The 25,350-nt window shown below is 38.3% G+C and overlaps 1 protein-coding gene across 1 annotated transcript; it reads left to right on the top strand.

The window, feature by feature from the left end:
• Nucleotides 1–10,699: 10,699 nt before the first annotated feature.
• LOC149088010 (uncharacterized) lies at nucleotides 10,700–24,227 on the top strand. Its single transcript, XM_089243686.1, has 3 exons — nucleotides 10,700–10,853; nucleotides 20,642–20,810; nucleotides 23,944–24,227. The coding sequence occupies exons 1-3, from the start codon at nucleotides 10,817–10,819 to the stop codon at nucleotides 24,161–24,163; spliced, it is 426 nt and encodes a 141-aa protein (XP_089099812.1). The 5' UTR covers nucleotides 10,700–10,816; the 3' UTR covers nucleotides 24,164–24,227.
• The last annotated feature ends 1,123 nt before the right edge of the window (nucleotides 24,228–25,350 follow it).

Genomic DNA, 25,350 nt, shown 5'->3' with positions numbered 1-25,350 from the left:
TATATAACCTGAATATCGTAATAAAAAGCCTGATGATGATTAATGGAATAATAAGTGATGCTATTTTAAACTACTATAATTTTTTTTCTTTTCTTTTTTTAACGAAACGTAAGAAAAGTTTTCAATTTATTTGAATTTAAATTGAATTCAAACAATTTAATTTAAAAAGTAACACATTACTTTGTAATCCGTTTAATATCTATATTTTATGATACAACAAAAATTCAAATAAAGAAAAGTAATAATTATTCATTCGCGATTGCATTAAATTTTTTTTGTAATTTCGGAACATGAAATGTGTAGAGAAACAACTTTTAAATATAACTATAAGGTCAACTACGCTACATACAGATAGCAAGCTTGAAAAGTATTTGAAAGTAATTACGTTTTCCAACGTCCTTAGAGAGACAACGTCCATTTAGACTTGAAGCTGAAAGTTTCTAGCTAGAGCTCTCAAATAATTAAGAGCATTTCCATCATCGAAACTGCTTACAATTTTTTGGATTCGCTCTGCAGAGTCTCGATAAACTTTTTTTTGCTGGTGCTCTCTTCTACCGCACTCCAACTCCTGAAATTTTCGTCTGGTCAAAATGTAGTCTTTCTTCAGGAGTTCAATAAATTTGAATATTGAGAGGTGATGCCCTGAAGCCAAAGAAGCGAGTCCCCTATGCCATCCTTCTACGGCGTTATTCGTTTTCGGCATACTTGCTTTCGCTGCCTCATGCAAGTTCCATATATCATGAGGAAACATAGGTCTTTGTCGAACACCCCGTGAATTGCATTTTCCGATCCAAGTTTCTTCAAAATAATTCACGATTTGAAGTAGTTCTTCCTCATTTTGAGCATAATAGTCTGAACTGACAAGTTCTTCGAAAATCGGCACCACTTTGTTTTCAGGAACGAAAGCCAGTGCATTCAGCATCCGTAACTGAACCGAAAACTCGACGTCTTCAGAATACTTCCTTTGTAAACCAAACTCTTGAACTTTTCTCCATAAACATTGCGTAAAATGAAAAAAACACCCGTTGGATTTGACGTTCGGAAACTCTTTTTGGAAAGCAGAAATTGCTGCGCGTTCAAAGTCTGACATAACTGTTGCAGGATTCAAGTCTGATCTCAGATGTTTTAACGCTCTCAGAACATCGCGATAATTTTCTTCCCTCCTGTTTTCCATCAAAACGTACAGTGTGGGAAAAACTTCTGAATGTGATAACACATGTATACAATACAATTGATTGAAGAGCAGAGGAACCGTCTTAAATGTTCCATCACAGAACCAATTAACTTCTCGAGACAGAAGATGAAGATTTTCATCGGTCCCGAAAATCAAAATTCGGGAATGTGATGAAACTCCATTATCAAAGAGAAGGAATCGTTTACCATCAGAGGTTAAAGTGTGAGGTTCATCAAGTACAAGTTCACATAAATTCCGAGGATTCACCGGATATTTATTCAACTCACCCCGATATCTCCGCACAGTCCTTCTCAGATTACTTACAGACGGAGTTTCGTTGACAGCTGCTTCTGGAATATCTTTAATAAAATCAGCTACCAACTCACTCGTAGAACACCGCGAAGTTGAGGCCTGAACCCTCCAGTTTTTATTTGCTTTTGCAACAGCAACTTTTCCGGCATCGGGCACATGATTATGACAAATGCATTTCACAACATTATCTTGTTTAACATGAAGACGACCTTTACATTTGTTTTTATGCCACTCTCTGCATTTCCATATCGTTTTATCTTGATATTTCCTCTCCTGGATATACAAGTAACCCTCATAAACCAACATATCATTTCCACGTTCGGTTTTGCAAAACTCCATGTTTTTACCAACAGAAATGTATAGACAGAGCACACAAACCTTCGCTACCGAAAACTTAGACGCTAATGAAAACTATCTGAAAATATTCAAATAAGCCAGCCAAATATATGCGACTGACCTATAGTCGTCTTTCTTAATGGCGATTATATGGCCTTTGCGGGTGCTCATCCTGAAAGCATTATCGAACTTCACTCGTAAACGCTGTACCTTTCCGCCCTTTTAAGCAGGTGGACCTGCTTAGGTATAGCCCAAGGGCTTCAGGTGCATAGAAGTCTCGAAATAGTTATATGTACAGTACCCCAATGTAAAAAAATTGTATATGACATATCATGATAAGTGGCTATAGAAGGAGAAGATTTGCGCGAGTACGTGTGAAATCACCCCGTTTATACGTCTCTCACTTAAGGAGAATTATTTGAATTCTTTTTTTTTAGTATTCACACACTTTTATATTCTTCTAGAAAAATTTTAAAGAACCGGAGAAAATGAACTATATTTTTTGCGTATAAAAACAAATCAGCGAAACAAGCAACGATAAGACCTTTTCAAAGAATATATGTATCCTTTTCTAAAACCTTGAAGTAAATAGCATGTAAGCAAGTGTAATGTTATGTCAATTATGGTTTCTTAAGCCATTTACATGATTTAATAAAAATTAACTTTTGTGGGTTTTTTTCTTCAAGTATGAGGTTTTATGTCAACAAAATTTGAATTGCAATTAAAACAACTGAATTACAGAATTTGTTTGCGGTCTATAGGAGAGGTCTTTTTCACAGAAGTTTCAACGGGTTCATTTATATGGATGTACCGTATTAACAGCCTCTTGAACGTCGTATAAACGAGGTTCCACTGCGTAGCATATTGTGTTCATGGAAATACCAGCCGAGACGGGAACCCCCTGCGTCTCAAGGGAATCCACGTACAAATAGCAAAGACCAAAGGCACCGACTGAATGAACCGGCTCATAACTAGGTGCTGCCTCTAGGCCCAGATCCCGCTGAACAGACATGCATATATGTTTTAGAAAAAAATTTCTTCCCCCTTTTTATTATTACTTTTCTTTTCTTCCCATAATTTAACGATTTATGAATATAAACGACTCTCGCTCTCTCTCTTTGAAATAAATTCCATCATAAACTTCGCATCGTAATACTAGTTCTTCATAATATTGTACAATGCTCCCTAAGGGTGGGGATGACGGGGGCTCTAGCCTGAGAGCTCGGAACAGTTCTTGTAATTTTCTTGTTTTTCACACTATGATTTCACTATTGCGGTTCATCTGCTGAAGATGTGGGGACCATGAGTGTACAAGCAATAACGGCTCCTCAACTCCTCAATAAGAGCTATACTGTAAATAAACTTATCTGGCAATCAAATACAATTTTCTGAAAAAAAGCAAAGTCGAGACCTAAAACAAGACGTTCCCAAACTCTAAACTAACCCCCCCCCCCCAAAGCAAGACGTATGGCCACGCGTTAAATTACGGCTGGGCACATCGAGTAACACCAATCAATTTTGACTTCTGATAGCCCCGTTAAGGCCCCTACTCAGCTCAGTTATACCTGTGCAGGCGAAGTCTCTGGAACCGCTTCTAGGTGATCTGTGGGGATATTTTCATTCTCCGATCTCTTTCTTCACGACTATCAATCAGTTCGAATTTTTTTAGCGAGTGCTCTAAAGTTCAAAATTTTCTAACATGATCCAAAAATGATACTTTGGATGTATTTCAGAGTTGTAACTAGTCTGAGGCAACCGGGGCCTCTAAGCAAATGGGCTACTCACAAAAAATAAACACTTATTTTGTATAATTTTTTTCCTTTTTAAGGGGGGGGGGAGGGGGAGGCAAGAAAATATCTGTCCCAGGACCCCGAAAAAGGACCCCCGGTGTTGGATTAGTTACGGCCATTGGCGTACGCAAAGGAGAAATGGAAATCCCGCCAGATAGCAGCAAGTGAAACTTATCCGGTTCAAATTAAATTTTTTAAATGTATGTGATCGCAATTTATCATCTCGGTGTGCGCCCCAACTCCCCTCGCAACGAGTAATGGAAATCTCCAGAGAAAGCGACAAGTGTGGCTTATCCGGTGAAAATGAAATATTAATTAAATTAAATTATTAATTATTTCAGGTTCTTGTGGAGATACTGTAGTGGTTAATGTTGGTGGGAGTCTCGATTCCACATGGGACAGATACAAGTTTACACTTAAAGAGAGCCTCCGCTGTAATTTGGGGAATATCATAAATACCGACATTTATTTACAGAATTTTAAAATTTTATCGTAGCAAAAATTATTTTTTTAACATTTACAGCAATTGAATAATAAAACATTAATATCAATTGCAATTTTAATTTCGATGATTTTTTTCGAAATGACAAAAAAAAAAAATTTAGTAAACTGTGTGCATTTCTTGATGGGGAAAAAAACTTTTCTTCATGTTTATTTTTTCACGTATGAGACAAAAAACCTACATACAGATCGCGTGACGAGTTGACTCTGCGATAAATTGACGTCCCGACGAATTGGTTACACGACAAATTGGCACTGCGACGAATTTGTACCGCGACGAATTGGCTCTGCGACGAATTTGTACCGCGACGAATTGACTCTGCGACGAATTGGCTCTGCGACGAATTTGTACCGCGACGAATTGGCTCTGCGACGAATTTGTACCGCAACGAATTGGCTCTGCGACGAATTTGTACCGCGACGAATTGGCTCTGCGACGAATTTGTACCGCGACGAATTGGCACTGCGACGAATTTGTACCGCGACGAATTTGTACCGCGACGAATTGGCACTGCGACAAATTGATGTGCGACGAGTTGAGCGCGACAAGTTGAGTGCGACAAATTGACCGGCTACGTGGCGAAAGGTTGCCAGTTTTGCATGTTAACGTAGAATAAAGGGATTTTCCATGTTCGCCGCTCCGTCACAATATTGCATTTATTCCACTGGCGTTTGGACAGTCGCCCGGGACTGCGCAAACGGGTTAATTTATTGTTCATCGAGACACTGGTGATTGAAATATCTGATTTTTGCCACCGACACACATTTTTTTTGTGGCATAAAAGGCAACAAAAATCAAAAATTTCAATCTGCAATACCTCTCAGTGAATTTTTCATTCAATTATCACGAATAAAAACCAGAAACCAGACCGGAATAGAATTTGGAGCCGATTCTCATCCTTTTGGGGACGACTGTCGTCTTACGAACTGGCCAAGAAGGCCTATGAAGAGTGGAAAAAGAAGAGAATTTAGAAGAAAAAAGAAGAAAGAATTGGAATTTTGTCGGTATAAAAATTTTCTCGGTATTTAGAGTGAAAATTTTTTAAATTTCCCTTACTAACAATTATTTCATTGGAGCGCATGTACGAAATTGAAATTTCTATATTATTTTCACTAATAATCTTTTTTTGGGGGGGAGGGGGGGGGGGGAGTGATAAGCAATGGCAACAAGATTTTCCTATTTTTGCTGATCATTTTTAAAGTTCAGCTCGAATTTAAAAATAAACCGCAGAATGTTTATTCTTTTCTTGGACAATTTTGTTGAAACATTCTATGTAATATATCCTACAGGTAAAAGGTGGGGTGGGAGAAAGAATCGATGGAATTTCGGGAAATTCCAATATCAGGTGCGGGGATGGGGGGATATTGGTCAATTACGAATTTTGTTAATCCTGTGAAATTCAGTTAAAAAATAAAATTTTAAATAAAACATTTAAATTTGTATTTTGAGAGTAATAAAGTTTTGAAGGAAAAAAAATCGTGAAAATATTTTCTTACTAAATTTCTACGCTGACAGTTCGCAGCTTTGAACATAAAGGTATGTGTATCAGTGTCTATGCATTTTCAAGACGAAGTTTCTATAGCAGCGCACCCTAGTGATGAGATTTGGAAAGCTCATTGTATAAATATCAAATATACAGAAAACACCGTATCAAAAATGTCCGATGGAAATGTATGCGAGAATATCATATACAAATTATTTTAAATTTCACAAAAAGTTATCAGCAAAAAAGAAGTAAAATGTTTATGGTTTAAATTTTAAAAAGTCAAGTATTTACATATTAGTTTTTATTATAATTTTGGTATTTGTATATTCTGTTTCGCAATTGATCACAGCTATCTCATTTATTCGTGATTTGCTCTTGCATTGTGTTAATTTGGGCATAGCTTGCAGTTGCATTTTCTCCTTATTTTTGCAATGTCAGCAATACGGTTATTGCTATAATTATTATTAATTTTTGGATGAACAAATAATGCATGTGATATTGCAATTGATGTGGTTACAACACAGATATAGTGTGTGTCATTGGTGATTATGGTTACATGACTGATGCCGGTTCTACAGTATCTGTGTACTGTCGAATGACACTTAAATTTTGGCATGAATTAATCTTTTATTGATAGAAACATCTCTGATTGGTGTCTCTCGATTGTGTAAAATTTTATAATGTTTGGGGCTTTTTGGGTAGCATATCATCCGCTACTTCCCTCAGGGGCCATTCAAATATTACGTCAGCATCTATGGGGGGGGGGGGTTCCGATTTGCTGAATTTTGGTGACAAGGGGGAGGGAGGGGGTTGGATAAGGCTTACGTCATCAACCACCCTTTATGAAAATATGAAATATTTTTAATGCCATCTTACTCGGTGCGCCAAAAACGAGAAAAAACCTTTCGATAGTTTGTGGGCACTTGAAGTAACATCCCCCCCCCCCATTGATAAGTGCCCCACAGAACCACATTAGTGATCTCTAAATGTTTCGCAGATCCAAGTGATCTGGAAATGTTTCCGGGCCGCTCAAGTGCTCTGGAACTGTGCCACGCATCACTCAAGTGATCCGTAATTGTATGCCACGGATCACTTGAATAATCTAAGAATGCGCCGCGGGTGACTTGAGTGATGTATGTAGAACCGCACTGCGGGCCACTTGAATGCTCTAAAACTACGTCACATGTCACTCAAGGGATCTTGAGTGACATGTGACGGAGTGCATGTGTCACGGAGCGCTTAAGTGTTCTGGAACTGTGTCCCGAGTCATTTAAGTGATCTGAAAATGTGCCACGGGCCGCTTAAATGCTCTGGTATTGTACCACGGGACACTTAAGCGATTTTTAAATGTGCCGCTTAGTTCATTTTTACAAAATTAGGTTTGAGGAGGTCAGGCCGCATGAGATAACCCCCAGGGCCATATTTGGTCCGTGGGACAAGGGCTTTTATGTGATTTATCATTATATGGCTTAGAGGGTGGGTCGCAATGAATTTATTAAAGATAAATTTTGCATTCAAAGTTTTGAAATAACATTGACATTAACAGAAATTGATTATAATAACATATATAAAGGTATTTTCTTCCGAAATTTCAATTTAAAAAATATTTTTTTCATTGAAAAAATAAATGTTTGATCGTCCGTGGGGGGCACGAGCCCCTCTATGCTCTCCCCCGCCCCCGCCGTGTACGTCTGTGATCCCACCAATATGCGTTAGGATTTAGAGGGGGCAGAGCTGATTTGCTGACGGGGGAGGGGGTTAAAAATGGCTAAAAATTTGCTTGCGTAATACTTGAACGGCCCCTTATGATATTTCCCATTTTTTTCTTCGACTGTGTTGTTTTATCTCGATGAGCACTCTATTTCGCAAACAATAATTTGTAACAATATTGATTTATAATGAGATTTGTAAACAATACTCTCCTGACAAGTCATTCACTACATATACATACACTATACACATGCACAAACTTGTCTTTTTCCTTCACATACCACACCTGGTGATGATCTGAAAGTCGGCAGACAGCCTGCAAAGGCTAGGCGGCGACGGAAATGTTCAATTCTGGTCTGGTCTGGTCTGAAAGTATTTTTACAAACCAAATTAAGAGCACTCAATATGTACACTTTGGGATTCACGGCATATGTCTATTCGGCAATCAAATTCGTTCCAAACTTTTGCTAGCATGTTCTTTGCATCCACGGCTGCTGTTATGCGGATCTTCAGTTCGGCTAATGCAGCTGGAAGGGGGGGGGGGGGGGAAGGCACATATAAATGTAGTCTTTTATAAAACCACACAAGAAGAAATCGCATACTGTGAGGTCCGGACAAACAGCATCAAATTGTTATTTTATTATGATTAAGGTGAACGTATTTGATTGAGAAAAATACGGGAAATTTTAGGATGATAAATACGAGTATCACCAATCAATCCTCGATAAATACAGCTAGTTGTCGACGAAATTGCACAATGTTGCTCATACATAACCCTTGGCGAGACATGCAGAGATGCGGCAAGTATGCTGAAATGTTACACTATAAACGTTTTGTAAAAGTAGTTTTATAAAACTTGAAAAAAAAAACAGCCAATAAGCATATCGGTTACATTCGAGAAGCTTATTGGTTGTTGTTTTTTTTCAAGTTTTTACAAGGGTCAATTTGGTTTCTTTTAGGAACAACAAGGTTTCCTTTTACAAGTTTTGTAAAAGATCTTCCATCAAACTTTTATAGTATAATCCTGACGTAAGCTATTACTTTTGGACACCTTTAGACCGAGCACAAAGAACAAAGAATTATTTACAAAGCGAAGAAAATTTTACGTTATATTTGAACTTCTCAAAAATAATTAATAATTGATTTTTTTTATCACCCAGTCAAGGAAATATTAAAATTAAAATTTTCGAATTAAAATCTATCGCAACTTCCAGTTAAAAACAAAAAAAAATCAAGTATTTCAATCATCGATATCCCGACAAATTCATTCAATGCCGGAGTTGACCTTTCTTTAATGAAAGAGAAACGAAGTAACGCTGTAATACCCCGACGCAATATTACATTATACAGGGTGTTTCAAAAAGAATAATCCGATTTAAAATAATCATAACTATTCAGCTTTCAATCCGTTCTGATCGAATACTGTATAGGTAAAAAGAAGGAAATCTCGAGTATCACGCAGTTGTCGACAGGTAGCGCTAACGCTCTTCCTTCGGCTGCCACTTCAGTGTTTATCAAGATTGGCTTTTCCCACGGTTAGAAAAACCGATTCGGACGACTTCATTTTCCAGCAGGACGGGGCACTGTCACACTGGAGCTTGGACGTTCGTGAATTTTTCAATAATCGCATTCCTAAACGATGGGTTGGCCGTACGGGACCTGACGATTCAGTTAAACATCATTGGCCTCCAGAGGACAGATTTTTCTTCCTTCAGAACAGCTTAATGATAGAGCACTCGCCCGGACAGCGACAGGTTGGTGATTCGGTACCCTACAGAGAATTGTGAATTTTCTTTCCGAAATCCATCTTCGCTTAGTATAACAGGCAATTTTACTTTGTATAATTAGCGGAAAGATTCACCGTTTCTTTTAATGCTTTCATGCGGATGATCATGGGCAGAGATACGGGGGGGGGGCATGGAAGGGGGAACCCCCAGCGTCAAAGTTAAAGCCAACTGATCTAATGTATTTACGTATATATGAATTGACATCATCATCATGCCCTTCCCCAGCAATAATCGTCCCCCCCCCAGACTCTCAAGTCTATTTCCGCCTATGCGCATGATGAAACTGAATTGAAGAAACTGAACACGCCCAGGCTCTTTTTTTTGTCTTTCAAACCGAGCATAACTCCGATCTATTGCATGGACAATTTACTACCGTAGGAGTTGTGCCGGGAGTGTCTGATTTTTAAGTGCTGCCATCTACAGGGTCAATTGACAGTTCTGTTAATTGACCAACAAACTCAGAGGGTTGTTAGTAGATATCTCAAGAGGAACAAAAATTGCCATGGAACATGGTGTCGCAAACCACGTTGAGAGGGTGAAAATCGTGAAAAACGCATGAAGGTTTCGACGTCACGCTGGAACGGCAAATAGTACAATAATAACTACAAAAAGATTTATTTCATTAATTATTACAAAAGTTGTAAGTGAAAGTGGCGGCCGCTGACCAAACCCTATGTGTGGGACCAACCCCTAAGGCACTTCTGAAGCCTTTCTCTGCATGTGGCAGACCTTTTAACGAAAGCATGTTGTGGCCAAGTACAATTTATTCGAGAGTGTAATTATTATACAAAGGGAGGACGCGAGATACTGTACAGAAAATTTTTCGACAAAAACAATGGCACATGCAGTGGTACGAATACAAAAAAGCGGCAAAATATAAATGTATTCAAGAGTGCAATTAGGTATTATTGTTATACAACAGGAGGACATGGTGCGGTACAGAAAAATTTGCTTTAAACAAGCACATGCAATGATTCAAATACAGAAAGAGCATATTGCTCCATAGCAAAATTATATTCGAGAGAGCAAGTGGCTATTATTGCAATGCAAGGGAAGGATATGATGGGGTACAGAAAAATTTAAGAGTGGTACGAATAGAGGAAGAACATGTTGCGGCAAAGTGCAAATGTATCCGAGAGCAATGCACGTGATGAAATCGATTATAACTGATAGATGCTTAATTGTAGCTGATATATTTCTCGCCAAAAAAACGTCTTGAAAACGTCAAACTCGGTTGCAACGACAGCTCGGTCATAACAACGAAATTTCACGGAATCTTCGACGTTGTTATAACTGAGTTATAATACTGTACATTAATTTCCCTCATTGCACTCTTTCACTCAGTGTAAACCATCCTTTCTGTTTAGCATACGCTCGTGCGGTTAACCAAAATCTTTCCAACCTTAATATTCATTCTATTTCCGCGTACGAACACAAATCCATTTTTCCTTGGAACGGATACGGAGTATCCAGATAAAACTTCTTATAGCTTCCTTGAGAAAAGGCAATTAATTTTCTTCTATACATCTATTCTCTACACCTACGACAATTTCCGGCTGTTACTGAAGGATTTCGATAATACAAATGGCGTATTATGTGAATAATAAAGATAAATTAATACAAAATAAACAGGAAAGAAGTCGACGATAATTCTTATTGCCATTCGGAGTCAAATTGCACATCATTGCCGCCGAATAACGCTATTACAGAAACTCAAATATGCGTGAATTGCTTCTTATCTTCCTCGTGGCTTTCGGTATGTAAATTTCTCGCATTAATTAATTGATCGCGTCTCAAATACTCAAGTTTAATTAAATCATTTGATATTTGACCAAACTAATCAGTTTTAATTATATAAGTATTGTAGAAGAGACGAAATTGAATATTAATTAATTTAGTTCATCAATTTAAATCAATTTATTGAAACTAGTTTATATATAGTAGTATTAAACTACAATAAAATAAGTCTATAAAAACTGTATAAAACTGAATTTAGTCGGGCTGGTGCGATTAATCGATTGATCGAGTCGGTAAATCAATTAGTTATCAATCGCGGTTAACAATTTTACGTGAGTTAATCGGTTTGATTATAATTCAATTAAAATTCTTATTAAAAGTTTTTAAAAATAAAAGGGGGGTTGGTGCACGATCTTGGATTCCCATGCTTTCCTATGGGAAAAATTCCTTGCTTTTAACAAATATTTATAAATTTTCTATTCATTTCAGACCACAATGTTTTTCCATTGATATTTTTAAACAATTTAACGAGAGGTTTTAAGGATTTTCGTTGCTGGTTATTTATTTATTTAAATCAGCATTAAAACTGATTCGAAAAAATAAGTAAATACACAACATATTAATATTAATTTAACTTCAACAACATTCAACTTTTCTAAAATCACCAAAATTTACCCATATTTTGTTATTTTGTTCTATAATTTTTTTTTTCAAAATCATTTCATTAGAAAATCCTCTCGTTAAAGCTTGTAACACCTCAATGCTGAGAGACATGTAAAGTTTCAAGACATTTGAACAAATTGTATTTGTGAAAAAATTTTCCTTATCTGACAAAAAAAAACAGTTTTGGGGAAAAGGAATATTTTTTAATGGAATACAAATTATAGCATATACGGTGCAATGTCTGTCAGCGATTTATATTTAAATATTTAAAAAAATGCAGTCAAACCCCGTTGTAATGCCTGTCCCAAAAAAATCTGGGAATTTGAAAATCTTGAAAATCTGGGAAAAAATCTCCCATCTGTCCCAAAAAAAAAAATTTGGCGGTATAACGAGTTTGGAGATATATCGGATCATGGTCGAAATAGCGTTTCGTTTCATAGGCTTCATTACATAAATTCACACGTTTATTATGAACTACTGTATCTCAGTGTCTTATTAATGTTACTCCATAATTAAAATAACTTATTTTATACGCATTCGATTCTAAGATAAGAAAATTCATGAATTTTAAAAACTACACAATTATTTAAATATTTCTCGATGTAAAACTTTAGATACATATGCACTTGCCTCCGAAATTATTTTAACTTTACGTTAGTTTAGCGATGCATTTTCTTAGGCCGGGATTACACTATAAAAGTTCTTTTATAGGACACAATACCGGTTACATTCGCGTAAATGCAACCTGTTGTCTTATCGGCTGCAGTTTTTATATAGGTTTTATAAAAGAACTTTTATAGTGTAATCCCGGCTCAAGTACAAAAACAAAATAAACAAAGTAAAACAATGGCAGCATTGCTTTTTTAGTCCGTATTAGTTTTGTTAGTCATGAATTTCCCATTTCTCAGATACTGAAAGCACAACATCTTCCGACCTAATTTGAGTGGAGCAAATGAAAAGAGAAAATTCTCTTGAAATGTAATGACCAGTAAAATGTAAGAGTAAAAGACATGTAATGAGTAAAAACATGAGTGTTGAAAAACTTCTCTTGGCGACCTTGGAAAAACTTGCGCAATGCACTCATTTTTTGTGTGTGTACACTTTCCCCCATCAATAAATCTGTGTAGTTGAATACGTTGGTTGTTTTGGTCCCTACACGCATTCGGGTATTTAATGTGGTTTCTAAGACCCCTCCCTGACCACACACCATTCTTTATTCTTCGAGTCATTTGTTCTAAACTATTGTTATGCTGACTGATAATAAAAGTGGACTGAGAAAACGATGAATCCTCAACTCCATCCAGAAAAAAAAAATACTAATAAGAGAAGAAATATTGTGGAAATTTTCTTGGAAAAACAATAACACATAGACTTTGTGTACATCCAAACAATAGTTGGCGCTATAACGGGTTATTTTACATTAGAAATCTTATATGGAAGATTTGTTCGTAAAAAATTTGTGGTGGTAAATGGGGTTGGCCCTACAACGGAGGGGGGAGCGTTATAACGGGGTTCGGCTATACTTTCTATACAGGCAAAACCAAAACTCGAACACAGTTAGACGCCGAAAATTGTATGGTATTTAAAAATTGAAAAAATGTGTTTTTGGCAAAAATTTACTTACATCAACCACCTTTGAACAGGATTTGTTTGGCAAAACCGATTAGATGTCTTTTTATTTGAGTTCCTACACATAACATTTATGATAAGTGATTTATTTAAAAATATTTGAATCAATATGTTGATCTCAAAATTCCGGCTATACAAGTTCGTTTAACGAACACTGAGATGATTTTAAGTTTCAAAGTGAGTTTGATGAGAATTTAACGGGATTGGTGCACGCAAATTTTCCAAAAAACACATTTTCCAATTTTTCAATTTTTAAATACTGAGAAATTTTCTGCGTCTGTGTTCGAATTTTTGTTCTACCTGTACTAAAACTATTTTTAAAATACTTTGATATAAACTGCTGGCAGGGATTACACATGCTAATATCTTCCACTAAAATGCGTTTTTCTCAAAACTAAGTTTTTGTTAGATAAGGAAAATTTTTTCGAACAACCACTCATTCAAATGTCTTGAAACTTTGTTCCTCTGAACACTATGGTGTTACAAACTTTAACACGAGGATGATTCTATATTGAAATTATTTAAAGAAATGTTATGGCACAAAATATATAGGTAAATTTTGGTGATTTTTGAAAAAGTTGCATGTTGTTAGAGTTCAAATTCGATAAAAAAAAAATTACTAACAATTAAAATCCTAAAATCTTGTTTAAAGTATGTAGTTTCAAGACATTTGAATGAGTGGTGTCCGAAAAAATGTTCCTTATCTAACAAAAACTTAGTTTTCAGAAAAAAAACATTTAGTGAAAAACATTAGCATGTGTATATATATAATGCCTACCAGTAGTTCATATTAAAATATTTCAGAAATATTTTTAGTTCAGGTAGAACAAAAACTTGAACACAATTAGACGCAGAGAATTTCAGAGTATTTAAAAATTGATCAATTGGAGAGAATGTGTTTTTTGGAAAATTTGCGTGCACCAACTCCCTTAAGAAGACAAAAATTATTGTCTTCGCTGTGCACAGGAGTTTTTGTATTTGGGAACATCAACTCCTCTACCCCATCCCCAAGTAACATCTGGGAGGAGTTTCTTGAAGAAACAAACAACAATATGATCGAAAGCAAGCGTAGTCGAGCACACTTGTAACATACACCGTGGATATAGCATACGGTTTGGTAATCCCCGTTTTTTATCCCATTCACTTCTATAATACACTGCTGGCCACCCAAATTGCAACACCAAGAAAGACAAGAGATATCGCAACAATATTTATTTTGTAGATAACATGTTGACCAAGCATCAAATGATTAAATTTATAGACCTCTGTGAAGTGTGGTTCCTGCCAAAATCAGTAGCCAGAGTAGCCGCCATTGTTGGAGATCACCGCTGCCACACGCCTCGGCATTGATTCAAAGAGACTTTGGATGTGTTCTTGGGGTACAGCAGACCAAGCAGCTTCCACGCGTTGCCAAAGTTGATCTGGTGTGGCAGCTGGGGATGTAATCTGGGTCAATCGTTGAGCAACCATGGACCACATGTTTTCTATCGGCGAAAGATCCGGAGAGCGAGCTGGCCAGGGAAGCAATTCAATCTGGCGATTGACGAAGAACCTTTGGACAATGCGTGCCACGTGTGGTCGCGCATTATCCTGTTGAAATATGGCTGTGGGCAAGCCCTGAAGGTAAGGAAGGACAACTGGCACCAACACCTCGGAGATGTAGCGCTGGCTTTTTAAAGTACCGGCAATGCGTACTAGAGGAGTGCGAGAGTGATATCCAATACCGCCCCATACCATAATACCCGGTGCAGGACCAGTGTGGCGGTGCATAACGCAGCTGTTCAGCATCCTCTCTCCACGGTGTCTCCAGACTCGAATCCGACCATCGTGGTGTTGCAGACAGAAGCGTGACTCGTCAGTAAAGACAATTTCATTCCATTGTGCCGTCCACATCCTTCTTTCATCGCACCATTGGCGGCGGAGACGTCTGTGGCTCTGCGTCAAGGGTAGACGAAGCAATGGACGTCTTGCGGACAGACCACTCTGCTGTAAACGGCGTCGAATGGTACGCGCAGACACTGGATGATGCGGTACAGACTGAATGTGCTGTGCTATGGTTCGTGATGTGGCTGAGCGATCCGTCACTGCCATACGCCTGTCATCACGTGAAGTGGTGCACTGAGGTGGATGCGATCGAACACGTCGGTCCGTCGTACCCTCCTGCATCCAACGATCACATATCCGCATTACAGTTGTTTGGTTTCGTCCAACACGACTACCGATTTCCCTGAAAGATAATCCACAATCTCGGTAGGCCACTATCCTTCCTCTGTCGAACTCGGATACTTGATCAAAAGATGATCGCTGTTTTCTACGAGGCATAATTGATCGTTTTTTTTGAAAAAACCACAAGAAAAACACAATTGCCGTACTTCAAATCGTCGAAATCTCCAAGCCTTAAATAGCGCTTTGAAGTGGCGCCACAGGCGCGCGTGATGTGCGTCTGCGCTGAAATTCTAATCATTTGCATATCTCACCTCCGCTAATGCATGCTGTAAATTTCATATTATTTGCATGCTTCCTTCAGGGTGTTGCATTTACGGTGGCCAGCAGTGTATTTTCACCTTTGTTATTATTAGAGCCCGGATTATATGCACTAAAAAAGTGGCAAAATATGCTCTAAAAATATGCAAATATGCACTCAAAAATGCAAAAATATGCACTTATAAATGCAAAAATATGCACTTATAAATGCAAAAATATGCACTTATAAATGCAAAAATAAACATTTAAAATGCAAAAATAAATATTTAAAATGCAAAAATAAGTATTTAAAATACAAGATGTGCACTTGAAATACCAAAATGTGTACTGAAAATCCCAAAATATGCATTAAACACCACAAAATATGCATTAGAAATCTTGGAAAAAATCAAATATTTCGAAATATGTATAAAAAATGAGAAAATATGTTTAAAAAAAATCATCCAAAAAAAAGCAGATGTGTTTTTAAAATGCATGTTTTCTATTTCTTAGTGCATATCTATTCATTAGTGCATAATTTACAAAAAAAACTTCCCCTCACATACATATCGCACATGCAAACATCTTCTACATATATACATTCAGCCATTTTTTAATTCTCAATTTGTTGTAGCTGCTCAATAACGAAAATAGCATTAACAAAAATATTTCGACACTATTTCTAAAAAAATGTAACACTTCGACATATCTCTAGACATAGTCTTACAATAAAAAACGGTTAATATTCGTGAAATATTTTATAAATATGTATTGATTCATTAAGTTTCACCTGCGGGGAAAAACCCGATGTTATGAAAATATTATGAACAATATTTACTTGAAAAATGATTTAAAAAAAAAAATTGAGCGTGAGCTTAAATAAACCTTCAAAAATATGCACTTATACTAAAAATTCTTTGATTTTATGCATTTATATGCATTAATGCTAAAAAAAACCGAAATATGAAAATGCATTTGCATATAATCCGGGCTCTAGTTATTACATACCTGCTTAAAACATACACTGCGAATATAACGTACCAGAAACACTCCCGTTTCCTGGAAAATAATTCGGATATGACAAACCGCAAACAAAAACCGGAATTTAACCAATTCGTGTCGATCTCTTATCGGAAAATTGTGACTATAGTTTAAACCACGTCGGTGAATACGGCCTTTAATCCAATGGCTTTCCGTTATTGTGTTTACAGTATTTAATCAAAGCATTGAATTCATTCGCACAAGAGCATGAACTCCATGAACTCACGTTTTTCAGTACATTCAAGACATACTTTTTTTTCGTTAATGATAGAGGGCGACGATGGTACTAGAGATGACCGTATTAAACAGCGTGGAATAATGTAAAATATACGAACACGACCAGCAGCCAGGGCCATCTTAACGCATGGGCCATCGTGCCGCACCCGGGCACGGTCCGGGGGCCTCAAGAGAAGAGGGGGCCTCAGAAAAACGAGAAGTAGTTGAATTTTTCGAGAATTTTCTAGTTAGGGCCTCAGAAAAATCACTTGGGGACACAGCCCTTAAGACGGCCCTGCCAGCAGCACGTGAATTTCGGATTCTAAACGGACATTACCAAACGGAGTTACCAAACTTCAAGCCGAAATTTTATTCAAAAATAGCCAAATACAGTATTAAAAAAATTGATCAAATATCGACCGTGAGCATAATTCGAACCAAAATTGCAATCTTTGGTGTCCGTGCAGGGGGTTTCAGTCCAAAGCAGTGTTTCCCAAAGTGATAGAAGCCAAGTATTTAGCATAGGATCCTACGGGTTCACTTGAGTTTGGGGGCTATGAGAGAAAAAAAAATTCCGAAGAATGGAGTGATGGAATGAAAAGTTTGGGAAACTATGGTCCAAAACATAGTTTCCCAACCTTTTTGTCCCACCGCTAACTTCTTCAGAAATCTCTCCCCCATCGCATCCCAACGAAATCTAACCCATACGATCCCATGTTAAAGCTCTACCGCCTCCCCGGAACATTCCATCGCCCCCAAAGCGGCGTTAACGCCCACTGGTCCAAAGGAACAAAATGGTGTCCATGCCCGTATCTGAGAGTGACCGTTAAACAAGGGGTTCAAAATACATTATTTAATATTTTTTTTTTTTGCCTGGAAATTTTTATTTGGCCGTAAAAAGGGGGTTATCGTGAAGAGGGGTGGGTTTTACTGAATTCGCGGACTAACTAAACAGCTCTAACAGTTGTGGAGAGAGGGGTTGCTCTGGTATTGCCAGTTTTTTCCAAACCATATCTCCGCTACCAATTGAAGTTAAGCCCTGATAGCGAGTGTGTTGTTAGAATGTTGCAGGCTGCAGCTTTCACTGACAACTTTTTTTCACCTCCATGACAGCTCTACCGAAATAGGGGTTCAGTAACCACAGAAAACGAACCCCAGCTGAGTCAATTAGCAGCATATACGAAATACGCGTGTGATATCTATCGGAAAAGATATGGTTGCTCTCTTGAAACTAAGTGCTCTGTATCACGTTCTACGGTCACGGTCACGACCTTGTGGTTTATGGCTGGAATGACGAGTAAAATTGGTGGTGGGAAAAACCATGTTAATGAGTGTTGCTGTCAATTTCATGATGATAACAATAGGAAAACCTCCTCTCTCTCATCAAGTTCTACTTTTATAAGGATGTGTACCTTTTCTTCTTCAAATGTCACGGGAATGATAGACGATAACAATCGTTTGGCGTACTACAAGGACGTAGTCTTACGTAGGCCTAATCTGGTCTTGGGGCAGCCCTGTCATTCGGGGGGTGGGGGGGGGGCGTTGCTTCCCCCCCCCCTGGTGGCTTAAAAAAATGAACTAAGCGGCACATATACAGATCGCTTAAGTGTCCCTTGGTACAATTCCAGGACATTTAAGCAACCCGTTGCACATTTTCAGATCACTCTTAAATGACCCGGGACAGTTCCAGAACACTTAAGCAATCCGTGACACATTTAGAAATCTCTAGAGTGATCTGTGACGTAGTTTTAGAGCAAATAAGTGGCTCCCAGTGCGGTTCTACATCACTCAAGTTACCTGCGGCACATTCTCAGATTGTGTAAGTGATCCGCGGCATATAATTACAGATCACTTGAGTGATTCGTGACACAGTTACAGGGAACTTAAGCGGCCCGGACACATTTCCAGATTCCCTTGGATCCGCGAAACATATATAGATCACTAAAATGGCTCTGTAGGGCACTTATCAATGAGGGGAGATGTTACTTCAAGCGCCAACAAACTATCGAAAGGTTTTTCTCGTTTTTGGCGCACCGAGTAAGACGCCATTACAAATATTTCATAACGGGTGGTTGATGACGTAAGCATTATCCAAAGCCCCCCTCCCCCTTGTCATCAAAAGTCAGCATATCAGAACCCCCCCCCCCCATCGATGATGACGTAATATTTGAACGGCCCCTTACGACACGTTTTCAAATCGATGTGAAGTGGCCCCACGCTTTCCCCTAAAGGTTGAACACCCTTGCCTTAGCTAATGACCCATTTTGCTCTCAAATGGCTTTTGGGGGCGTTTTAGTTTGATATTTTACTATTATACTCTCTCACTGATTTGTAGAATAGATAGAATCCCATATCAAAAATCGTTAAGCTTTATTGCAATAGAATAATGCCTACATATTCGACATGATATATTTCTTCGTGGGATGAAACGGATAGTATATAGAGAAGAGTAAGTAAATCACATGGAAATTTGACGTCGAGAAAAGAGTCGGTAAAGTTTCAAACCTGTGGATGCTCAGCACTGTATTGCAAAATATTGTGGAAGGTGTGGAGCACCAACAGTAAGAACGGCTCCAACGGTGATCACCGGAATAACATTTGGTGAAGTGTTTGACATTATTTCTTTCATTCATTCCAAACAATTTCGAGAAATTTTTCATTAATTGCGAATTCCCATCAATTTTTTTAGGAACATTTCTTTCAATAATTCAAATTTTTTACTAATTTTCAAAAAAAAAAAAAATTATTTCGATAATTTTGAATTTTCAATAATTTCGAGAAGTCATTTCTTACAAGATTCCTCAAAAGGCAGATTATTTTTTGGAGAACTCAGATAATTTGCAATCACCATCTCCAAAAATAACCATTCTTTAGAGTAATCTTGTATTAACACAAGTGGAGAGGACACATTTCTACATATAAGTCTTTTCTTTCGTTAATTCTGAATTATCGTGTTTTAAAATTTTTCCATTCATTTACAGTAAAACCCCTCTTAATGGACACCCCCCTCAAATACGGGCATCCCCTCTTTTACGGCCAAATAATCATTTCCCTCTGTATAATAGCCGCTGTGGTGGTCGAGTAGTTATAGTGACGGACTCGCGATGCGAGGATCCGGTTCGAACCCCACAGTGGTGGTCGGCTGAAGTTGGTTTTATGTGGTTCCCAACTTCAAGGTGCGAATGCGAGCCGATCTCCCCGTTAAAAAGTCTCGCCACAGAGAGCAACAGGCCTATAACGTTACAAATATTCAATCATTACACTTCACTCACAATTTGAAGTATAGATGGCAGCACTGAAATATCATACGCAACACTAGCTACACACTCAGACTGTTAGGTGTGCACACTCACTTTGTTACAGACTCTGCCACGAAGCTGGGCTGGAAGAGATCTCGGCAACGGGATAAGTCCGGTGGCAAAGACCCTGGCGTTCATTCTGTATAATAAAAGTATGTATTTCAATCTTTGATTTACGGTCACCCCTCCTTTGCGCACGAATTTTTTTTTTTTCTTGTCCCGCCGGTGTCCGCAAAAAAGAGGTTTTACTGCGTACTGAATTTGTTAACAATTCCGAAACGATGTACAGTATTTCATTCTAAATTTTCAACAATTCTAAGATTATTTTTTACTATGTCTGAGATTATTTATTCTGAAATCACTACACCGTACTTAAGTTATAATCGTGCAATATTTCATATTCAAAAGTGAAACCATTCCTCGAAACAATTGTTATCGTTTCAGTAACTATACTTGAAAACGTGTAATTCTCTTTCATTCCAAAATTTGCCAATAGGTTGCGCCAATTGCGAATCGGAGCTTGAAACCACCGACGAATGTCTGGACCGACTTTCAGACAGTGACGAGCTCCTTGAAGGTGTTATCGAATGTTCTTTCGGTACGGCGATGACTCTCCTACGAGCTGAACAGGACGTCGAACTGCGAGACATCGACATTAAATGCTTGTAAGACACTGTTAGATGACACGTATTCAGATGTGTACTGTGCGATTATAATTGAAGCCGCGATTTCTAAACTCTGTGTGTGTAAAATGTATGTGTGACTTGGGAATTTGATTGAATTCCTGAAGCGCAATGAAGTTTTGTTTGGCGAAACTAAATTTTTTTCTGTTCCAAAAAAACCGCATTCAAATTTACCAATTCCTTCAATTTTTTATGAATTTTTAAATTACTTAATAATTTACGGGACACCTTGTACGATTGCCTTTTGATGGCATTCACTGTTGAATTTCTCTGGTAACTAATTGTCTAAAGATGTCTATAGACATGTCTTCCATACGCAGATCGTCATTTTTGGAACGGGAAAAACCGATCGTAAAAAATGTGGTTCAAAATATCGTAATTAAAAACTCTTGTTGCTTCATATCAATGGTCACGGTTGCGGCCATTCTCAAAGAAATACCAACAGTTCCACCCATGAGCCATACCATTTCCTAAAAATCTCTGGTCGCTGTGACTACAAATGCCGACAAAAACGAACCAAGGACAAAAACCACTCCACATTTTTTGACCTCACTCGTTATACACTGAAGAGCCAAAAAAACTTGCCCACCTGCCTAATATCGTGTAGGGCCTCCGCGAGCCCGCAGAAGTGCCGCAACACGACGTGGCATGGACTCGACTAATGTCTGAAGTAGTGCTGGAGGTAATTGACACCATGAATCCTGCAGGGCTGTCCATAAATCAGTAGGAGTAAGAGGGGGTGGAGATCTCTTCCGAACAGCACGTTGCAAAGCATCCCAGATATGTTCAATAATGTTCATGTCTGGGGATTTAGGTGGCCAGCGGAAGTGTCTAAAGTCAGAAGAGTGTTCCTGGAGCCACTTTGTAGCAATTCTGGACGTGTGGGGTGTCGCATTGTCCTGCTGAAATTCTCCAAGTCCGTCGGAATGGACATGAATGGGTGCAGGTGATCAGACAGGATGCTTACGTACCTGTCACCTGGCAGAGTCGTATCTAGACGTATCACGGGTCCCACATCACGCCAACTGCACACGCTCCATACCATCACAGAGCCTCCACCAGCTTGAACAGTCCCCTGTTGACATGTAGGGTTCATGGATTCATGAGGTTGTCTCCATACCCGTACACGTCCATCAGCTCGAAGCAATTGGAACCGAGACTCGTCAGACCAGGCAACGTGTTTCCAGTCCTCAACAGTCCAATGTCGGTGTTGTCGGGTCCAGGCGAGGCGTAAAGCTTTGTGTCGTGCAGTCATCAAGGCTATACGATCTGTAACTACAACAAGAGTGTGTTTGCGATGATGCCATTCCAGTCATTATGAAGAGAGACTTTCATTTTTTGAACATGTTTACATTGGATAAGAACGCAGATGTCGGGAGATATGATCGAAGTGTTCAAAATTTTCAGCGAGATGGGCCATGAATTATTACGGGAAAATGAATTAAATCGACTGCTTTTACAAGGGGACATTGCATTTTTAATTGGGTTGCTGTATTTTTGAAACACTGTATATGACATCCATATTTGTTATGGGCATCTTTTTTTCTCAGCCACCTCGTTGGGCGTTTTTCCTGTTGTGGCGTTGTATTTGTCCAGCATCCCCCTGAGTAGAGCTCCTTCGAATACTAGGCTGACTCAACCATCTTTGAGTAAAAGTATGACGTCAGGGTGGCCAATCACTGTGTTCCGTAGCTCACTTTTTTTTTCCCAACGATATTCGATACATCACTTTGAGCAGCAACCCCCTCTATAGGCGCTTTTCCTCTACCTTATGCAATACACACAATCACTCGCTTTTGAAAATGTGTCAAGGTAATGTGTGGATTAATTTAAACGAGGGTTGCTAAACCTTCTGCAGAGCGCGGGCCACTTCGTTACTTTGGAAACACGTCTCAGGCCACTTCATTGAGTGAACTGGAACAGCACCGCCGGTCACTTAAGTGATCTGCAAATGTGTCGCGGGATCACTCGAGTGATCTGTAAATTGGTCGGGGGTTTTATATATATATATATATTAGTCATTTGATCTGAAATCGAACAGCTTGAGTGATCTGTAACCGTGTCGCCTCTCTCTCAAGTGATCTGGAAAGGTGCCGCGGGTCGTTCAAGCGATCTGAAAATGTACAGCGGGTTATTTAAGTGATCTGGAGATATTCACGTGTCATTTGAATGCTCTGTAACTGTGCCGTGAATGTTTTAAGTGAGCTATAACTGTGCCGTGAATGTTTTAAGTGAGCTATAACTGTGCCGTGAATGTTTTAAGTGAGCTGTAAATGTGCCGTGGTCCACTTAAGTGCTCTGAGACTGTGTCGTGGGTCGCTCAATTGATCTGCAAATATACCGCGGGTTACTCAGTCGATCTGTAAATGTGCAGTGGGTAACTTAAGTGATCTGTAAGTGTGCCATGAATGTTTTAAGTGAGCTGTAAATGTGCCGTGAGCCACTTAAGTGCTCTGAGACTGTGTCGTGGGTCGCTCAATTGATCTTCAAATATACCGCCGGTTACTCAGTCGATCTGTAAATGTGCAGCGGGTAGCTTAAGTGATCTGTAAGTGTGCCACGGATCATTTGAGTGATCTAGAAATATGCAGCGGTCAACGTAAGTGCTCTGGAACTGTGTCGCAAGTCACTTAAGTGAGCGGTAAATGTGTCGCGAACCACTTAAATGATGTGGAACTGTGCCACAAATTGCTAAAGTGGTCTGTAAATGTGCTGTGGGACACTTTAGTGATCTTGAATAGTGCGAAAGTCACTTAAGTGATCTGGGAATGTACCACAGGCCACTCCGTATAAATAGATTGTCCCCCCCCCCCCAAATCACTTAGGTGACCTTTTTATGACCGGTTAGTTCATTTTTACAAAATTAAGGTCACGGGCCACATCAGATGACTCTGTGGACCATGGGTTAAGCACGCATGGATTAAACATTGGTAACTCACGAAAGTACACAAATATGAGTAGGAATCCTTTCTTAGTAATTAGATATAATGTTATAACGTCCATAAATATATAATATAATATATTTATGAATATATATTTTATATATATTTATACATATAATATACATAAATATATATAAAACTAAACGTTTTTATTTTGGCTCTCATTTTTAAAGGACATACCAATACATGGTCGAATGTTTGGTGAAGTTCGCTGGCGAGAAATGCGGTGAAGATGCCAAGGAAGCCGTTTACCTGGAAATAGCCGAACAATTGCAGGACGAGTTCAAAGGTTTCGAAGACAGCCCGTACTGTGTCGCCACAGTCGAACCCGAGTCCAAGAAACGAAGGCGACGATATTATCCGTACGATCTATTGATGGGAAATCGACGTTGATATGGTCACGTGATCGATAGCACGTATCTCAAAGTCTGTCAAATAAAAGAATTTTCAGCTCAGATATTCTCGCATCCAGTACAAAGTCTCTTAGTCTCTTCCAATCATATGATGAATGGAACCCGACGGTGGTGCCATCTGTTTATTTCAATCAAAAACGGACGACGGTTTTTTTTCAACGTATTCGGTTTCTCACAACGCACACATCTTAGAATTTCAAGAAATTTCCAAATGGAAGAAACGTTATATTAATCACTGATAAAATTTAATTTTAACTTTAAAAATTATGCGTATTTATCAAATTCAAATAAGGACAAAAAAAATCCATTGCAATGAATAATTATAATAATCAATTATTGTGTCAAAAAAAAGGAAGTTGGAACAATCAATTTGAGTAAATCTACAATATTGGATTTAGTAACATAATTACCGTCAAAATTTCCGCTTATATCAAACAGTTGTAACAAACGAATGTTCTAGTTCCCATCCCATAGGATTTTCGCTAATCACACAGGATATAGGAACAAAAATTTCGGTTCAGAATTTGTTGCAACGTGGCTTAACCATCATATAAAATTGAATATGTAAAATTGATTGATATTTTAAGTAAGAAATTTAGTATTCATCCAGAAAAAAAGTTCTGAATGAAAACTTCCGAATCAAAAATTTGGCATCCGTTAAGAGAAAAAAAAAATTCCAAATCAAAAAATTTAGCCTTTATCCAGAAAAAAAAATTTAATCAAAAATTTTTTGCATTCACTCGCAAAATGAAAATCGTGTCAGCCAATCGATCAATTGTTAATCGCAGTTAAAAATTTTAGTTGGATTAATCGACAAATTTAGAAAGGGGCCATGACAGGTGGTTTGGAGAACCGCTGAGAAGAAAAATTGAGGTGTGAAGAAATAATTATATGCTCTTATATTAGTGACTATACACTTACAGAACCCAACAATACCAGGGCCGTCTTAAGGCATGGGCCCATCTGGGACTCACCACCTATATTTTGCAGCAGGTAGGATGGGGTTTTTCGCAGGCCCCCGGCTAGATTTTTCACAGACCCCCTCCTCTATATTAAATTTTAGTGTGAAAACAAAAAATGATAAAAACCATATCAGGCCCCGGGCTGCAGCTCTGTCAGTCCCACTCTTGTGAGGGGTCATGCCCGGGGGTCTCATGTCCATAAGTG

This window comes from Pholcus phalangioides, unplaced genomic scaffold (genome assembly GCF_987345545.1).
Source record: "Pholcus phalangioides strain wild (caught in Gottingen) unplaced genomic scaffold, Ppha-v1.0 ptg000003l_1, whole genome shotgun sequence".
NCBI classification, from domain to species: domain Eukaryota; kingdom Metazoa; phylum Arthropoda; class Arachnida; order Araneae; family Pholcidae; genus Pholcus; species Pholcus phalangioides.
The sequence above is the reverse complement of the archived record's forward strand: the minus strand, read 5'-3'. Positions and strand labels throughout refer to the sequence as shown.

Coding starts and splice junctions, on each gene's coding strand:
- LOC149088010 (XM_089243686.1), top strand. CDS start 10,817: ATGCGTGAATTGCTTCTTATCTTCCTCGTGGCTTTCG. Junction 10,854..20,641: donor TATCTTCCTCGTGGCTTTCG/GTATGTAAATTT, acceptor ATTTGCCAATAG/GTTGCGCCAATTGCGAATCG. Junction 20,811..23,943: donor GACATCGACATTAAATGCTT/GTAAGACACTGT, acceptor TCATTTTTAAAG/GACATACCAATACATGGTCG.